The 17,950-nt window shown below is 43.0% G+C and overlaps 1 protein-coding gene across 3 annotated transcripts in view; it reads right to left on the bottom strand.

Moving 5' to 3' along the window:
* The window catches only part of LOC119434107 (zinc finger protein 64-like), a 64,116-nt gene that overhangs the window by 14,048 nt on the left and 32,118 nt on the right, over window positions 1–17,950 (bottom strand). For all 3 annotated transcript variants that reach the window (XM_037701435.2, XM_037701428.2, XM_037701443.2), the window contains 4 exons: window positions 15,363–15,435; window positions 8,289–8,491; window positions 1,864–2,115; window positions 522–778 (listed from right to left, as the gene is read on the bottom strand). In XM_037701435.2, coding sequence (XP_037557363.1) covers window positions 522–778; window positions 1,864–2,115; window positions 8,289–8,491; window positions 15,363–15,435 — 785 coding nt within the window. The remainder of the gene's footprint in view (window positions 1–521; window positions 779–1,863; window positions 2,116–8,288; window positions 8,492–15,362; window positions 15,436–17,950) is intronic.

Genomic DNA, 17,950 nt, shown 5'->3' with positions numbered 1-17,950 from the left:
TGCGCAAAGAGAGCTTTCTGGGACAATACTAAACAGAAAACCAATGCATTTCATTGCAAGTATGAGGACACACGTCGTGAAATTAATACTAGTCTCAGGATTTCAACTATGCTGAAATGCCCCGGGCAGTGACCAGCTTTAAATGCATAAACGTGACATGTGCACTAAAGATAATAATTTAAAAAGCAGTAAAGTTAGTCAAGTAAACAGTTCATTGGAATGTATCACACAGCTTCTAATGTCCACTACTGCCATGAACCTTGGACAGCAAAAATTATCATTTTACCTCGGATTTCATACCTTTAAATCCCACAGGTGAAACAGAAGCAACCAGCATATTACTCCCAAGAGCAGCCCGACACAAAAGCGTTCACAGCTGTTTCAGAGTTGTTGGGCGACAAGACACTATGGGACTAATGAACAAGTGTAAAGAAAGAGCACGTAGAGTATTAGTGAGCTGTCGTTTGACAAAGTATGCAGATATTCACTGGATACTCTTTTGCCACCCTAGGCACACTCACGTCAGCAGTGGCAAGAGGTTCACTGGTGACTTGTGCTGCATCTTCAGAAGCTGGCGGTAATGCAGCAGGCGGCAAGATGCCCATGCGGTGGAGCCGACAATGAGAGCGCAGAGAATCTTCTCGCACAAAGGCTTCAGGGCACTCACTACATTGATAGGTACGATGGCATGATACTGCTTGACGTCCATTGACAACTCCTTTTCTTGGCTTTGATGGTTTTTTTGAATGCTTGTTCTTCATATGACTGCGTAAGTTGGCTGTTAAAACAAAACAGCTGATTATTGCTTGCACAATATATTAAGATTTGATGTTAGCCACTTAAGCTCTCACTACCCAGCTACTAAGCAGAGAAAGAAAAGCATGTTAAAAGCTCTCAGAAAATTGTGCAGTAGAATCTCAGTAAATAGAAATAGCTTGAATAGAATTACTGCTTTAACGGAACAAGTGTCTCCAAATTGGTTGGTTTTGTATTTCGGCAAGGCAAAAAAGGTTTTATCAATTGTAAGAAAAATTTTCACACCTCTGTGTAAACGAAACCACAGATGTTGTGACACTTCAAACACTGGGTTTCACTACCTTGTAGTTAATATCAGCTGCCACGAGCTACTGTAGACTCATTATTTGGACTCCAGCTAATTAGATTTTTCAGTTAATTCAATTCCAACTGAAGGTCCCGGGTGGCATCCAAAACTGCTATTCCATGGGTAAAAATTTTAGTTATTTCGATCCTGAACTAGAAACATGCTATATTTTTCTTGTTAAAAAAATTGAATGTGCACTAGACTGCTACTTTGTTTAAAAGCTCTAATGCCCTTTGCATGTTAGTTTTCTGCTTTGAACTTATAGACTGTGTGCAAGTTAGATTCAGGGGTGTGTTAAAATTGGGCAAATACTGACAAAGTCCTCACATTTCCCACTTAGATATGTGTTGTAGTTCTCCACTTTTTCACCTTTCTCTATGTCTATTATATTTTTCGCCGTCTTCATCTTTTCTCTCCATCTCTTTAACAGCCGTGGGACAGTTCAGGTGTCCATCGAGGGGCGAGACAGTTATGATGCATGCGGTTTCTTAATTCCTAACTCCTTTTTTTCCCCATCTAATAAATCAATCAATCAATGAAGTAGTGGTGTTGCAGCGTTTTTTCTGCCCTTTGTTTAATTCAACCCACTGGATAATTCAATCAACTTTGTCGATCCCATCAGGGTTGAATTAATGTAAGTTGTCTTTATATGCTGAATTTCTGTTACTTTTCACTGTCACATTAAAAAAATATAATCTCATATCAGGCATAATAAGCAAAGCAAAGGGGTCCCAAGAATCACAAAAGGCACAAAAACTGACCAGGGTGCTTTGATGCATATGAACAGGCCTGGCAATGATATGTCCGAGTTTTGTCATGGCTTCTCATGTGGCTAGTCAGGGAGCTACGTCGCTCACATGTGTATGAGCATTCAGTGCAGTGCAGACTACCTTCCCGGTGAGTTGCAGTGTGCAGCCGCAGTTCTCGCTTAGATGAGCAGGAAAATGAGCATTGGTTACAACGAGCAGGCTGGTCAGCACTATGCATTGCCCGCTCATGGGACCGCAGGTTGCCTGTGGAATAAGAACATCACTTGTAATCTCATGTTATGAAGGAAAATTATGAAAGCATCATGGAGAAACTGATCAAGTATACAATGGAAAAAGAGTTACTACAAGGGTTTTAGTGGGCTGCAAGAAAGTTGAAGAACTAATTTTCGGAGTCATTATTAGCCATCCTTGTTGATAGCAGTGCCTTTTAAATAATAAGGCATGTCGAACTTTGTCAACTACTTTAGAAGCTAGCAATCTGCCTGAATCACACAAGCCTGCCAAGCTTAAGTAGCTGATCGACACCTTGAAGTAGCAAAATTGAGAAAACTTGTCCAACTTTCATATTTAGTGTGTGATAGGATAAGTTTGTAATTTACATAATTTCAGTTTCATTTCAGCTGTCACAACAAATGACAAATTCCCAGCACATTTACAGGTACCAACTTGCAATGCATGAAGTTGCTGCTGCTTCACTATTATTTAGCATCTTTATCAATGTTCACGCTTATAGCCAGTGATGTGGGAGAAAAAAAAAAAAACACTTTTTCTGTACTGTCGCGATTTGGACTGGCATTCGATGATGTTGAAAACGAGCCCCTCTTAGAACACTTGGCCACTCTACCGGTATGCCTTCACATTGAAAGATACAGGATGTTAGTGAACACTTTCAAAAATTTTTAAAGGCTGTCTGTGGCAGATAGCACAATTCTAGTTCATGAGCTGGTCTACCCGAAGAGGCAGATGTTACTTGCACAAAAAATTTAAATTAAATGCATAAACGACTAATCAACAAAAACTCACTAATTAAATTTTTAACTAATTACCTTACCGCCCATATTCTAGTCGTAGAGTTCGCAAGGCGGATCCACTTCGAACAAATTCTCAGGATGACACCGCTTTCGAGATATTAATTCCCCAACTTTGCAGAGAAATGCATTGTCGTTTTTTAATTAGTGAATTGTTGTTAATTAGTTGAATATGCATTTCAATTTTTCGTGCAAGTAATGTCCGCCTCTTCGAGTAGACCGGCTCATGAACTAGAATCATGCTATCTGCCACAGGCAACCTTTAAAAATTTTTGAAAGTGTTTGCTGAAACACCCAGTATATATGCATGCTGCCAACTATGTACTAGTAGGAGTGCCTTGAGCATTTTAAAGAGAGAAATGAAATTTAAGAACAATCTTTTCTTATAGCAACACAAAGCTGATTAGCAAAACAACCTAATACAATATCATAGAAGTTTTGTTGAAAATGCCATAAAATTTTCAACACAAACTTTGTATATTTTTAAGCTCTCTCATCTCACATTATGATCCGCTAGAAACAGACACAAGAAAGCAGAAAAAAAGAAACACGGGGAAACTGGTACCCTACACACTAAGGCACTTCGAAGGTGTTATATTGTTTATATTATTATTTTATAGCTCATGTCTAAACATAAAGGCAATAGCAACTGTGGGGCCATGAAACCAGTAAGGGCTACCATAAATATTCTTGCACTTCCTCAAAGGCCACATGGCCATCACATAATGCAACACATACATATAACATTTCCAGAACAAGAAAAGCATTTGAAAGATTATCTGTAAAAATTAAGGCATTTAGCGTGGTGCGTGAATACCAGTAGGCAAATTTCAGCACAAATATAAGCTTTGTACAGCTTTCTCTGCGTATCTCAACTAACTTCTGATCCACCACTCAAAGTCATAATTGAGTCCATGAGAATAAATGCATATGTACTACGAAATTGTGCCATAATTTGCATAAGTGTTGTGATCAGTTGTTAGTCCTCTTATTGGAAGTATGCTGGTTGGTGCAATTGCAACTTCAGCTGAAAAGGTTTTAGTGATGAAGACTTATTTGCATTTAGCAGTGCTGTAAGCAAAGGAGGCAAGATTATGACAGTGTGACAGCAGTAGCAAATGGCATCGCTAGTTTTTTCATTTTTCAATCGCTTATTTTCATTTTATTTCTGCATTTCAAAATACGGCGCTCTGGCTATCTGAAGCTCATATGTCTTCTCTTTACGATGGTTCTAAAATTGCGGTGTTGCGTCAACGGAAAGTCGCGCGGGTCGCACGCTCCGCAGGGCGATAGAACCTTCTGACAGCCGATTTGCTATCCGATTTTTGTCAACAGCGCACTAGAAAAGTGCAGTTTTCTCAACTTCTGCGTCACTTCTCTTTCTAATATACCCCCACATGATAAAGGAACAGTCGGCGATCGCGAGAAAACAAATTATCATAAATTTTTACCTATCAACCAAAGCAGTGGGCGGTAAACGAGAGCGGTGGGCAGCATTTACACTGCCGCCCAATGTGGGGAGAACCCTGATTTACACTGAGTCCTACTGTGATGTGGAACTTTGCGCATAGGCACTGTCAGCATTGAGTGGCTCACTTTTAGGCTGCATAGTTCAAGTTATTATCAAAGAGACTAGCTCCCCAAGACTCACGGGCCACATTTCTGTTTTTTCTTGAACTTTATGCAGGACATAAGGCTTCACAATGATTTGCAGCAAAATTTTTGATGCTGAAGAGCAAATTAACGTTAACAGAAAACACCGTGTGCTAAAGGTGGGCTTTGTAGATGGAGTGCTAGTAATGGCTCCCACGAAATGACCACTGCTGCCCTCGTAGCACAATCAATACAGTGTCAGTTTGGCATCTCATTTTTCATCAGTGCTGGTAGGTGAATCTCTATTCTTCGTAATCAAACAATAAATCACAACTAGGGGTGTGTGAATATTCAAATATTTTTAACACCAACTGAATATTGTATTTTTATTATTTATATTCAATTCGAAAACCAAGCACTCGAAAATTTTTGTATATTTGAGACAAAATGAATATACTATATTGCAGGCCATTCAGAAGCAGACTTGATTCTTTCAGTTTACTAATTTGCCAATGTCAGCCCAATTTTGTGCCACCTGGCCCCTCCTGCCACTGTGAAAGTTAGCACGTATGAGGGTCGATCGAGAAATAAGATTCCCAAAGAGCTCCAGCCGCACGGGAAGGTGTGAGGCGAAATCCGGCAACACCGCTATGCGCGGCTGTTCCTCCACTCTCGATTTTGCCCAGCCACGCTCTGCTGCGCTGCCCAGTCTTGGCTCAGCAGCCGTCCGAGATGGAGGTGCTCATTATTGCTCCCGCCAAGTATGAGATTCATTCCGTAATGAACTTTTTGCACGCCAAAGGGACTTCACCCATGTATATTCATCATCAGTTGACACAGGTGTATGGTGACAAGTGTATGTCCATTCAACACGTCCGAAAGTGGTGCAGAGAGTTTAGTGCCGGTCGGAAGGACGTCCATGATAAAGAACGAAGTGGAAGACCATCAGTTTCGGAAGCGATTATCGAGATCGTCCAACGCGAAGTGCTTCAAAGCAGGAGGATCACCATCCGTGAACTTGTTGCTCAGATTCCTGAGAGTTCTTATGGCACAGTGGAAAGAGCTTTGACAGAAAAATGGGATATTGGTTACGGGAGACGAAATGTGGGTGTTTCATTACACTCCCGAAACGAAACAAAAGTCCAAACAATTGCATCACTCAGGGTCATCAGTCGCAAAGAAGTTCAAACAAACTCTTTCTGATGGCAAAGTCATGACCAGTGTGTTTTGGGGTCGTAAGGGGACACTGAGCGGTTTCATGGAACCTGGGACAACAATCAACTCAGACAGTTATTGTGCAACACTAAGAAAACTCAGGCGAGCTATCCAGAACCGCCGGCGAGGACGACTGACAGCCGGTGTAACGCTGCTTCACGACAACGCCCGACCTCACGTCTCCCGTCCAACCCAGGACCTTTTGGCAAACTTTGGGTGGACTGTCATGCCCCACCCACCGTACAGTCCAGACCTCGCGCCTAGCAATTATCACTTGTTCCCCAAGTGAAAGGAACACTTGAGTGGCCAACGCTTCCGGAGCAACAAAGTCAAAGAAGAGGTGAAACGCTTCCTCAACGGGTTGGTGGCAGAGTTCTATGACATTGGGATACTGAAATTGGAGCACCGTCTACAAAAATGCGTAGAAAAAGATGGTGATTATGTCGAAAAATAGAGCTAAGTGTCTTCTTTCCAACAATGTACACTGCTATGAGAATAAACAATGGCGTCTATTTGTAGCATTGATGGGAACCTTATTTCTGGATCAAACCTCGCATGATGCGCTCAGCTGTCAGACTAATCGTTTCGGGAAAGCCAACTTCTTGGTGGCAAGGGGGACAGGCCTGCAAAAAGTGAGCGTTAGAGCCGTCAACTGGCCAGTTTTCCACCAACAAAGCCAGTTTTTACTCACGGTGCCAGCTGCTTGTGTGAACTCCAACACCGACATATGCATTGCAAGCGTTCAGTCGGGCTTTAATAGACAACAAACAGCTGAATTGTCGCAAGCGAATTCATTCCCAATTCCTTAAACTTATCACAGTCATGAAACAGTCGTGTTATCTGAAGTTGCAAGACTGCAAGTCCATCAGCATGTTGTAAGCTAATGTAAGCTAAGACTTGGGCCGGGACTTTTGAAAAATTCTTATCATCCCAAAATCCGTATCAGACATGATCGTATCACTGAGATTCTACTGTAATCCTAATTTTTTTTCAAGTACTTGAAGATACCCTTTCCTGCCTTCACTTAATGCATTAATTCGTAGTTACATTATATTCTTGCGAATGCAGTATTTCGATGACGGTGAGTTGGTTCAGATGTCTCACACTGAAGTAAAACAATAGAAGGGGCTTGTGCATGTCCTGTGCTTTCGCCTGCATGCATGTGACACAAAACCCAGGGGAAAAAAAAAAGATGTGCTCGCGTGGTTCTTTTCTAAGCAAAAGTTATATTGAACAGTACATCACCACTTCATTTTGGTTGGCTGCTAGTGCAGTTTTTTGCCTTGTCCATATGTCATTACCTATGCAGTGCTAACCACACTCCTGAGCTTCATCATCATCATCAGCCTATATTTATGTCCACTGCAGGACGAAGGCCTCTCCCTGCGATCTCCAATACCCTTGTCTTGCGCTAGCTGATTCCAACTATGCAGCCTGCAAATTTCCTAACTTCATCACCCCACCTAGTTTTCTGCCGTCCTCCTGAGCTCATCGCCTCTGAGTTAACAGGCATTTTATGCCGCGTACTAATGCACAGGTTGGTGCGACAGTGTGAATTACTCAATTTTCCACTTTAACAAAGGTCAAATAAACAAGAACTTACTGTAATGGCTTACTAGTTTATTTTACTATTGGTACCATAACTGTGATGTTTTAGCATGTTAAAGAAAAGAAACTTACTAATAAATGCATCTACATTCATTATTCAATATTCAGTTATATTCACAGTTAAATATTTCTAGCTTGGCTGTGGCTGTGCATGGCTGTCAGCGTGCAGCTCGTGTGCCCTACTTTAGAGGTAATCTGCCACGTGTGCCAAGACTATGCAACCTGAGATGGCCTGGCATCGTGCGTGCACTGCCTTCCTGTGCGTTTAGTGCTGGAGGTTGTGTAATCTCCAATTTTGGAGACGCGTTGATGTGAGAGTCAGACGAAGCATTTTCTCCCAACTTTTCACAATAACGACGTACTGCGCGTGACACTATTAGCCGGGGGGGGGGGGGGGGGGTGCAGAGTGAATGCGAAAGCGTGGCTAGTTTCGATTCGTATCACAGATGTTAAGATATCGTCGACACAGCATGAAACCGTATCTTTCATCGCTGACTCTGAAATTCAACAAAATTATTTTTTTTTCCATTCACGTTTGCTTTTCCCGATTGCCAAATATTTTGGAAAATTTTGCAGCTCCTTCAATGCAAGAAAGATCCATCGGCGGCTGAACTTATTCGCAAAGATCGAATTTTAATATAACCATGCAAATTGACGATTTTACCGACTTCGTTATATTGAGGTTTAACTGAATATAGTCAGCTTTTAGGTTTCTCTAAAGAACAAAGACCTGTTAATATAAGATTGCACTACAATCAATGGTTTCATTAGAGAGGCATCACATCTACGGTGTTGCAACACCTTAAGTCTTACATATGAACTCCACAAAATTCGTGCAAACATTTCAGGAAACATTTCTGAGACATGATGAGCACCGATAATTGTAGCTTCACAAACTGCAGTAGTATCACTAACAAGGGCAGCTTTCAGAGGCACACCAGAATATGAATAACTAAAATGTGGACACTCAACTGAGCACAGAGGCCTTGTATGGACACTGGTGGCACGCATATGGCCGTTCACCAGTGTGTGTTCGTAGATGACGCTGAAGGTCACAGCTGATGCGGAATCGAGCTCCGCACTCGGGGCACTGAAAGGGCATGTCACCCGTGTGTGTTCGAAGATGCACAAGAAGTTGGTTTTGGTGGCGGCCTGCAAAGGGACACATCTGGCACCTGCACAAATGGAAAATCTCCCCAATAAGGACTGCCAAATATTCTGTTGAGAAGGCCACTGAAAGAGCGGCTCACTCAACAAAAAGCTTTTATAATTAGCCAAGCATTGCAACAGACTCACTTCACCACACTCAGCGCAGAGGCATGTGATTTGTGCCTGCTCCATGATTCCACTAGCCCTTGTCACTTACATATGAGACAACCTTGTGTCATGCGCTAAGGCTAGCGGCATGTGAACATGGCTGATGTTCTCTGCATATGTGCTACCCAACGCTTTGGGAAGTTTTCTTTTTATTATCATGTACAAATATGTAAAAGGTGAAAGGTGACAGGCAGTTTATCATTTGATAACTCAAGCACTTCAGAACATAATTAGCATTAACAAAACTGTAACCCTAGACAGCCTATACATTTGCAGTGGCAAAGGGAAACTCGATGAGAAATGTGTTTACAAGAAGCACAATGTGAAAGACCAACTTTCTTCAACAACCATGATAAATTTGTCCCCCCAGCAGTAACAGCGCTACTTTTTATTCTACTTCAGAAGCTTTCTGCTGCAAGTACTGCATGCTTCTAGACTGAATTTTGTCACATGGGTTTTGCACGATTTCAGTCCTCAAAAGTACTTGTCGAATGAGGAATAAAAGTGGCCACTAGAAGCTTGTAGCAATAAATATTTACTTCGCTCTGTGCTGCCCATCTTTTAGGCCACAAACAAAATGCAGACACTCTGAATTGGGCTTGTCCAAACTGCTTGTACCTAATACTTCACTGAGAATGAGCTCAGCTCACTTGCACCACCTAATGTGCTTATCAAAATGTACCACCCCAAATTTCAGTCTATTTTTACCAAACAAACAAGCACAAATGGGTGCACTCTATAGTGCGATGTTTTAAATGAATCCTTTATACAGTTTATTTATTGCTTTCAATCATCATACAGTAGATTTCATAACACAAGCAAAATAAATTTGTATTCATGCATAGTTTTTTCTTTCTAAAAACCATTCAATAGGAAACATTTCAAGACAAACGTCATGAGATCACAAACATCTTCAGATTAGATGAAGTATCCAAAATACAATTTTGCATAAAGGAGAAATAGTAATAAAGTCGCAGTTTCACCCGAAAGGCGAAGCATCAATTGCAATAGCAAATTAGTAGAGAGCTTTTCGAAGTAGGGATAGTAGTTTTATTGGCTGCATAAACTTGGACACATCCGCTTACTAACTGAATTAACAAGCGTGGTGTCAGCGTGCACAAGCAAACATGAATAGATCACACTGAATGACCGCAGACAACGACTGTCAAAATGCTGGCAGCAAGCGCAGCCGCCGCAGCGGGCAATGTTCGTGCAGTCTATCGTTTCAAAGGAAACTGAGCGGCGGATGCACAGCGTATACAAAGGTCAGAGCCGTGTGGAGATAAGAGACAGTGCGGGCGATGGCCACAGCCGGGCAGCGTATATTGTTTTCCGCGGATGATTGCACACGCGAGAGAAAAAAAGGAGGGCGAGGAGGATGGTGCGACCTTTTTTTCGACGACGACGACGCTCGAATGCAATCATTTGGTTTGTATGAATGCACGATCTGGAAGTGTGGCTGTATGGCCTAGTGGTTACAACGCTCACTTTGGGATCGGGGGTACGCGGGTTTGAATCCCGCTTTGGCTTTTTTTTTTCTTGGTGTCACCATTTTCTTTTTTCTGTTTGGAGGCCGTCGTTTGTGCCCCGGTGCCGCCGCAGTGCCGGGCGCCGACGCGAAGCGGCGGTCATTGGGGTGTTGCGGAGCGCAGCGTAGCAACACCCCAAATAAAAAAATACTGCTCCAGTCAGGTAGACTGCTCCCTCCCTGATAGTGAGATTATATTTGGATCATCAACACAGTGATGCGTTTATTTAGGAATACCATGGATCCCTTAACAGCAGCGACAGTTGTGCCTAGTCACCAGCAGCCCAGCGTGTTCTCCACTCCAACGCCGGCGGCGGCGTTGCAACGGAGGTGTTCCGCCGGTGCCATCCTTCTCGCCCTCTTTTTTCTCTATCGCTTGGCAATCATCCGCGGAAAGCAATATACGCAGCCAGGCAAAGTACGAACGCAGTTGTTGGCAGAGTAGAAGTTGTGCCCCCCCCTCCCTCCCAACGCTGCCTTCCCACTTTCTTGCTTTCGCGTGGGAGATTGAGTGGCAAGTTCCCCTTACAGTTGTGTTTTCTGCCGTCCTCCTGAGATACGCCTTTGGTGCCGCCCCGCCTCCCTCGAGGGAGGGAGGGAGCGTCGCCCTGCCTGCCTGCCTGCCCTGCCCGCCTGCCTGCCCTGCCCCTGCCCTGCCCGCCTGCCTGCCAATAAATATGCGCGAGCGCATACGGCGCGCGGCGACGATTTTATCGCCCTTGGAGTCTATACGAAACCTCACGGCGACAGCGATGGCAGAAATCCGATTGAAGTGTCCATATAATTGCCATCGCAATAATAAATAAATTGTAAGCCAGGAATGGCACATGACAGTAGGCACTTTGCATAAAAACATTTAGATGCACTACAATAAAAAAATTATATATGTATTACAAAATCTTAGGGCGTGTGGGAATATCAAAATTTTTGAATACGAATCGAATACAAATATTTAGTTTCGAATATTGAATCAAATATCGACTACAGATATGAATATGTGCATTCATTAGCAAGTTTAGTTATGTTACCATGCTATGGTATATTGCAATTACATTGTCAACGGTAATAAATTAAACTAGTAAGCCATTATATTGAATGGTTTATTATATTATACTTATTATACTGAATACTAACTAGTTTTTTTTCAAGGTTCAGATTTATTGGAAATTCAAACCAGAGCAAATAACGTACTTGCGAAACTGAATACCTGGAGATTGAACAACTCGCTAACTATCAATACGTCAAAAACAAAAGCGGTTTTATTTAGAGCTAAAAACAAGAAAGTCAACTTTGATTTAGCGCTTTATCTTGGTACATCAAAAATTGAGGTGGTTCCTGCTGTGAAATATCTAGGTGTACTCTTTAATGAAAACATGTCCTGGGATTTGCAGTCTGATTCTGTTTGTTCCAGTCTTTCTCGCACGGTTGGTATATTATCGCGCACACGTTTTCTTTTGCCTGAGAAAGTAAAACTGTTATTGTATAATTCACTTTTCCTTTCAAAACTGTGCTACTGCTACCTCGTCTGGGGAACCACCCCAATTTCCAACATTCTGAGGCTTTCTAGATTACAGAAAAGGGCTGTCCGTTTGATTGTCAAAGCTCCGTATAACGCACACACAAGGCCCATCTGTAAAAACCTAAACGTAATACCTGTTGTCGACTAGTACGATTCTTTACTAATGACACGCTACAAACAAGGCAATAAAACAAACAATCTGTGCTTGAAAGAACTTGCTAATTTGACTGAAAGAGTGCATGTTTATGACATGCGCAGAATCACTTTTTGGTTTACGCCACGGACCCGTACTAATTATGGCCGACAAATGATTGCATATACATTGCCTACTCTTTTAAACAACCAGCATTGTTTTCTGTAATGTTGCTGCTGTTAAGTTTTGATTTTGTACTGGAAAGTTTCTCCAAGTTTTGTTAAATTTTCATGTCGTGCAGAAAAGTAAAGTATTTGCTTTTTAATGTTAATTTCAACACTGTTAGTTTTATTTTCAGTTGTATAGTTTTGGCATTGTAAGCTTGTCGCGTAGGAACATTTTCTGTTGCCCCTGTCAAAGTGCAATTATCGGGTACAGACCCCGTCAAGCCTTTTTTGGCTTTTAGTCTGTGCCCCCCGCATTTTGTACATGCTATAATGTACCATAATGCCGAAATAAAATGAATGACTGAATGAATGATTGAATGAATGAATGTCACAAGAAATCGCCATTTTTAGCTAGCTTTAAACATAAAAAAATAATCGTGAATGCACCTTCTTTTTTCCTTCGTTGGCAGTCCTGAAAGCTTGGGCTAGCAATCACAGTACAAAAGTATAACTTACAAAACTGGATGTAAACTCCACGCATGCTATCAACTGGGAACCTAATCGAGCGCCATCTGGCTTGTCCGCAGAATGGCTTTCTTTACTGCGCTCAGCATTTAGCGGTAGTTATCACCTGAATTACTCAATATCAATCCCCTCGACTCGCTCCGGTGTAGCTAGTTAGCTAGTCCAGTGGGTTCCGATTACCACCTTTCTTTCTAGTCAGACAATAACTTGTACGTTTCTATAGTTTCTAGACGTTGCTATTCAGCATACTTCATAATTATGTTTGCTTGTTTTAATTATTGCTGTCAGGAGTGCGAAATTATTTAATCTTTCTTTCCGTCCTGCTTCGACCCCATCTAGAAGCCAAAAAATAGCTCCTGTTTCTCAAAGCGCGAAAATCTTGTTAATGACGCAGAGAAAGAGAGAGAAAAGACTTTATTCAAGGTCAGACTAAGACCTAACACTGCGTATTCGATGGCAACTACGTCTTTCTGCGTTATAAACAAATAGGGGCGCTATCAAGCATGAGGAGTGGGCCCACCATCACAACTGTTTTCTATTTTCACATCTACCGTTTATATATACAGGGTGTCCCAGCTATCACGCAGCACGATTTAAAAAAAAAAGAGCATCGGCGTTACGCGAAGCAAACCTACTGCGTATTGTTTCCAGTACAGTGCAGTAGCCTAGTGCACTAGCGGCCGCCGCAGCTAGCGCTCGCAGCTGACCCAGGTGGAGAGCAGGAAAGAGGAGAGGGGCAGGAACCAGCTTCTCGACTGATGCGACAGGCATCTTCTGAAGGAGGCATTGCTCGAGCGCAAAGGAAGAAGGCGCGCTTCCTCCCTGCTTTTCTTTCTTGCGCGCGCGAGATTTATACGCGGTCGTCAGCTCCCCTGGCCCGTTTTCACTCGCACATACAGCATACGGCGTGCGGCGACTGCGTTATCGCCCTTGGACTTTATATGGAACATCTATGAGCCGAAACTAATTTTAGGGCCACAACGCGTCATAGACACCATGTTTAGATCTTTTGCTGGCGGAAACCGAAAATACGTCATAGTTGTCGCCCCCGGCACTTTGGGCAGCCATGCCATCATCAAGCCACCAAGCCAAGCGACGTGAAAAGTCAAAATTTATACTTAAGTTCTACTTAGGTTATACTTAAATTCCTGTCCATGGCTCAGTGGCGCATACGCAGAGTGACAATGTGGCACATATTCCCCCTGTCGCTGATGATCGTGGTACTGGCAGAGTGCCGAAGATGAAGTGGTAAACCTTATGCTACATGCACCACAGTGACACCCATTGCGGCAGGTCCACCCTCTGGCTACAAACAACTGCCGCTTCACCATTACGAACTCTGTATTGGCCGTTATGATCCCGTTTAGATGGAACGTTAAGCCGCACTTACAAGGGATCACTGTGCACGGGATTAAGCAAAGCACACTGTCCTCTGTAGTACCTAGGCAAATGCGCATTAGAAGCAAGAGTCCCCAGCAAAAAGTCACCAGATCTCACGAAAGGCTCCAGCAAAAAACCCTAGATTTCACGAAAGTCTCCAGCAAAGTCGGCCTATGTCCTTTTGCAACTCGCGCATACGCACGACGCTCAGGCAAATACAAAAAAGAAGCACTCGTCCCACAGCAACCTTGAAGAAAACACGCTTTGCCACCATCTCATGATGGTAATAGCACTTTGTTTGACGACTCTGACGGTACACTGTTGCCAATGCTGCCCCCCCCCCCCCCCAACACGGTTTTGGTTTCATTTCCGATTGTAATGTGCAGGCAATTTTCGGACTCATTTTTCGGAAATGTGCGCATTAGATTCGTGCAAATACGGTACAACATATGGCAATTATTTTGCAGCCTCTAGAGTAATGCCTACATAGTGCAGTTTTTTTGGTTACTTTGTAAATCTTCCACCCAAAGAGTTTGGTCTAATGAGGATTATGACGCGTGCCATCGCCTACACACGGGTGTTCACCTTTCTTTCTGCCCCGGCTCCTCATTGCTCCCCACCTGCAGTGGGATGGGGCGACGGCTGGGCTGTAACTCAACTGTTGCTCCACATTGTGTACAGTTTCCGCTGAACAGTTGTTGGCGGGAACTGAGCCCTCAACTCTTCTGGTCGTGCATGACTGGTTCAGACAGACCTCTGCACTCATCCTTCTAGCCGTGCCCAGCGTGGCCACGCTGAAGAGACCTCTCCAGGACACCTCTCCAGGACAGTGAGAAGTGCATACATGCTTTTTATCCAACAGCCCTGTCAGGAATTGCTTGGACATGAGCTTGTAGTGCCTTCTAACTATGGCGAGTCCATACCTAGCATTGCTCCTTTCCAAACGCTAAGCTGAAGAGTGGTGCCCAGTGCTTATGCATGGTCCTATACTATGCCAGGCCACACTAGTTGCTAGTGCTGATGGAGATTGCCCCGTATTCGTCAACCAGACCCTTTGGTCACTGCCAGAGTACACAGCACAGCCGCGGGGAGCATTCTTCCTTTTGTGTTCTGTCATGAGTGGTGTTCTCTCCTTCCGTAGCAATATGCCAGCTGCACCCGTTCTGTATTTTACCTTGCCGTGGGAACCTTTGCTTCCCATTTGCAGTGCCAGTTTGCAGTGCCAGATCTCACCAGAGGTTCAGTGCAAATACACTGGTCCTTTGTTAACTTCGTCGTTACTGTGTTTCCTGTAGTGCAGCACTCGGTACTCATTGGAGGCTGAGCACGTGCATACAGCAGCACACCAGTACTTGCATGGCAACAGCTTACACGGCCCTGCAGCTCACTAAGCTCAAACTTGCAATGGTTAGTACTCCTTTGAGTAGCGTAGAGCCACCACAGTCAATGCATTTAAAATACATGCCAATGGACTGACCGATACGGTTTGTCGTCAATGTGCACTCGCTGATGCATCTTCAGAGTCCATCTGTCCGCAGCAGCATAATCACCTGCATGTATCACAAGAGCTTTTCTGCATTGAACTTTTCAAAACTGAATAGAAAAAGAACTGCAACATGGGAAAAAGAGACGAGTATTGCATTTCAACCCACTCACTGGTTTAAGCAGAAGGCGTGTGGTGGCCTGCTTGCATACTATGCTGCCCTAACAAGGTATTTTGGTATAAAAATAAGCGTGCTTCAATTTGTGAAGGCAGCTAAAATCAGCCTCTTGACAATTAAAATGCTTGTACTCCAGCCATTTATATTACACAAAAAGCTTGTTCATTCAAATTTAACAGGACTATAAAAAAAATCTCTTTTACCTGAATGTTGAACTATCAAATGAAATGAGTAAATAATTAAAGATGCTATGCAACACCTTTCATGAAATGGTGGAATGTGTCTGGTCTTGAGGGCTTCACCTTATGCCTCTTTTCTAAAAGACATTTTTGAATGCACCTTGTATGAGCAAAGTAACAATTTGCCACACTGCTTCATCTCGAAGGCCACAGCATCAGAGCAGTGGTACAGATGGCACCACAGCCTCATTCAGTGAAGAGATTTCTTTGCTGTTGCTTCTGCTGGAGGTACTGCTTAGTCACAACATTTTAAATAAATTCGATCAATGACCACAACATTTATAAGCGTGTAGGAATATAAACAAAAAGGTGGGAATTTCAGGTTGTTCAGGGAAAGAGCAGGCAGTCTTTTGAGTGAAGCTAATTGGGGTTTAACATGCTGAAACTGCACTACGTGTTACGAGGGATGCCACAGTAGAGGCTCTGGATTAATTTTGACCACTTGGAGTCCTTAAACATGCACCTAGATGTAAGTAGAGAAGCATTTTTGCATTTTGCCTCCATCGGAATGTGGCCGATGCAGCTGTGAATTGAACCTGTTACCTTATGCTCAGCATAAAAACACCATAGCCACTGAGCCAACAATGGCGGTTAAATGAAACTGTAGGCTCCCTGCTGCAAGTACAGGAATTACGCTATACTGAGATGTTTGCAACAGTATTGTATAGCAGCTGAGCAGGCTTGTTTACCTTGTTCAAAATGTGTTGCAGGGACCCTTTTACAAACAATTACTGAGCAAACACATCTTTACTTAGTCAAGCAATCTGCTACCTTTGTTCGCATATTGCATGAACGAAGTGCACTAGGCACAACTGCCAAATCTTGCAAATAATATAGCGCTCAACAACATGAAATGAAGTACTACAACACACAACTTCTCCGCAATAGCAAGGAGCTGTGATCTCCAGAGTGCCACAGCACCAGCTATGTGGAACAAGTATCCTCATCCAAAAAAATTTTCTTTTCACAACCAAGCACAACTCCGCAAAGTTTCAGCCAGTGAGCTGGCCACTAGCAGTGCATCATGCCACAGCCAGCAACTTCAGCGACAAAATTGGGCATTATCACCCCTTTTGCATCACACATTTGTAGTCCTATGCGATTGCTGCATCACAGGACTTGTTCAAATTAATCAGTGTGCAGTGAAAAAGAAGAAAAAAAAAATTTTAGGACTATGTATTTGATTTCTGAACCAAACTAGGTTACCGCAAAAGCTGTGGCCGTTGAGTGTCATAGGAACAGTGAAAGTAGTCATATAGGTTTGCAAGCACACGGCACTGAAATGTATAATTACCCGTGGAAGAAGTGAACATTTCGAGAGCATCAACCGGAAAAAAAAAAAAAAAAAAACATTAGCGAAGAAACGTGACACAGCTTCACCACTGACCACAGCACCTAAACTTCCAGGCACCACGAAGCTCTTGTCCGACAGCACATGCATCCGAAAGGGCTAATTTGCATTATGCGATGAATGCGTCTCGCAACTCGGTTGCGCGAAAGCAAGTGCCCTCTGGTGGACAAATTTTGAGCACAAAAACAGGCAAAAGAGCCAAAAAAATCAATTTGGTTTATTAAAAGAATGATGCACTTGACGGTGTATATTTGTTGCAGTGAGGGTATTTAGGTAGCGTTTGTTGTTTCGTTGAATAATTTTGTAGAGAACAGAGCCGGCGACCGTCGCATCAGTAGTGGTAGTAGGGATGGCTGTATGTATACACTGAATCGTTATGTGTTTGCTATCCTGTGTTGAGCCATGTCGGGCAATGACGTAGGTTCCGCGAAACGGATGTCTGCGAGACACCACGAGAAAACCACTTAACCGCTTCTGCAGTAAAGGGGGGGGGGGGGGTGTAGTGTTTAACGACCCAAAGATGCACAGTGGGGTTTACGAGGGATGCTGTAGTGAAGAGCTACAGATTCATTTTGACCACTTACAGTTATTTAGTGAACACCCAGCACCATACAGTGCGTAACTCATAGTATATGTCTCTTGTTATTTATTTCTGATGTTCCCCCCTACAATAATGCTGTAGGTATTGTATATAAACAAATAAATATATAAATAAATTTGTGCGTTCTGTCCCAATCCAAGATCTCCTACATTGAAATAAAATTAAATAGAAATGAGGGAGAAGCCCACACCTACCAAAAGGCAACAGCAGGCA

The sequence above is a fragment of the Dermacentor silvarum genome, chromosome 1, assembly GCF_013339745.2.
Source record: "Dermacentor silvarum isolate Dsil-2018 chromosome 1, BIME_Dsil_1.4, whole genome shotgun sequence".
In the NCBI taxonomy this organism is placed as follows: domain Eukaryota; kingdom Metazoa; phylum Arthropoda; class Arachnida; order Ixodida; family Ixodidae; genus Dermacentor; species Dermacentor silvarum.
Note: the sequence above shows the minus strand (reverse complement) of the source record. Positions and strands in the feature narration are given on the sequence as shown.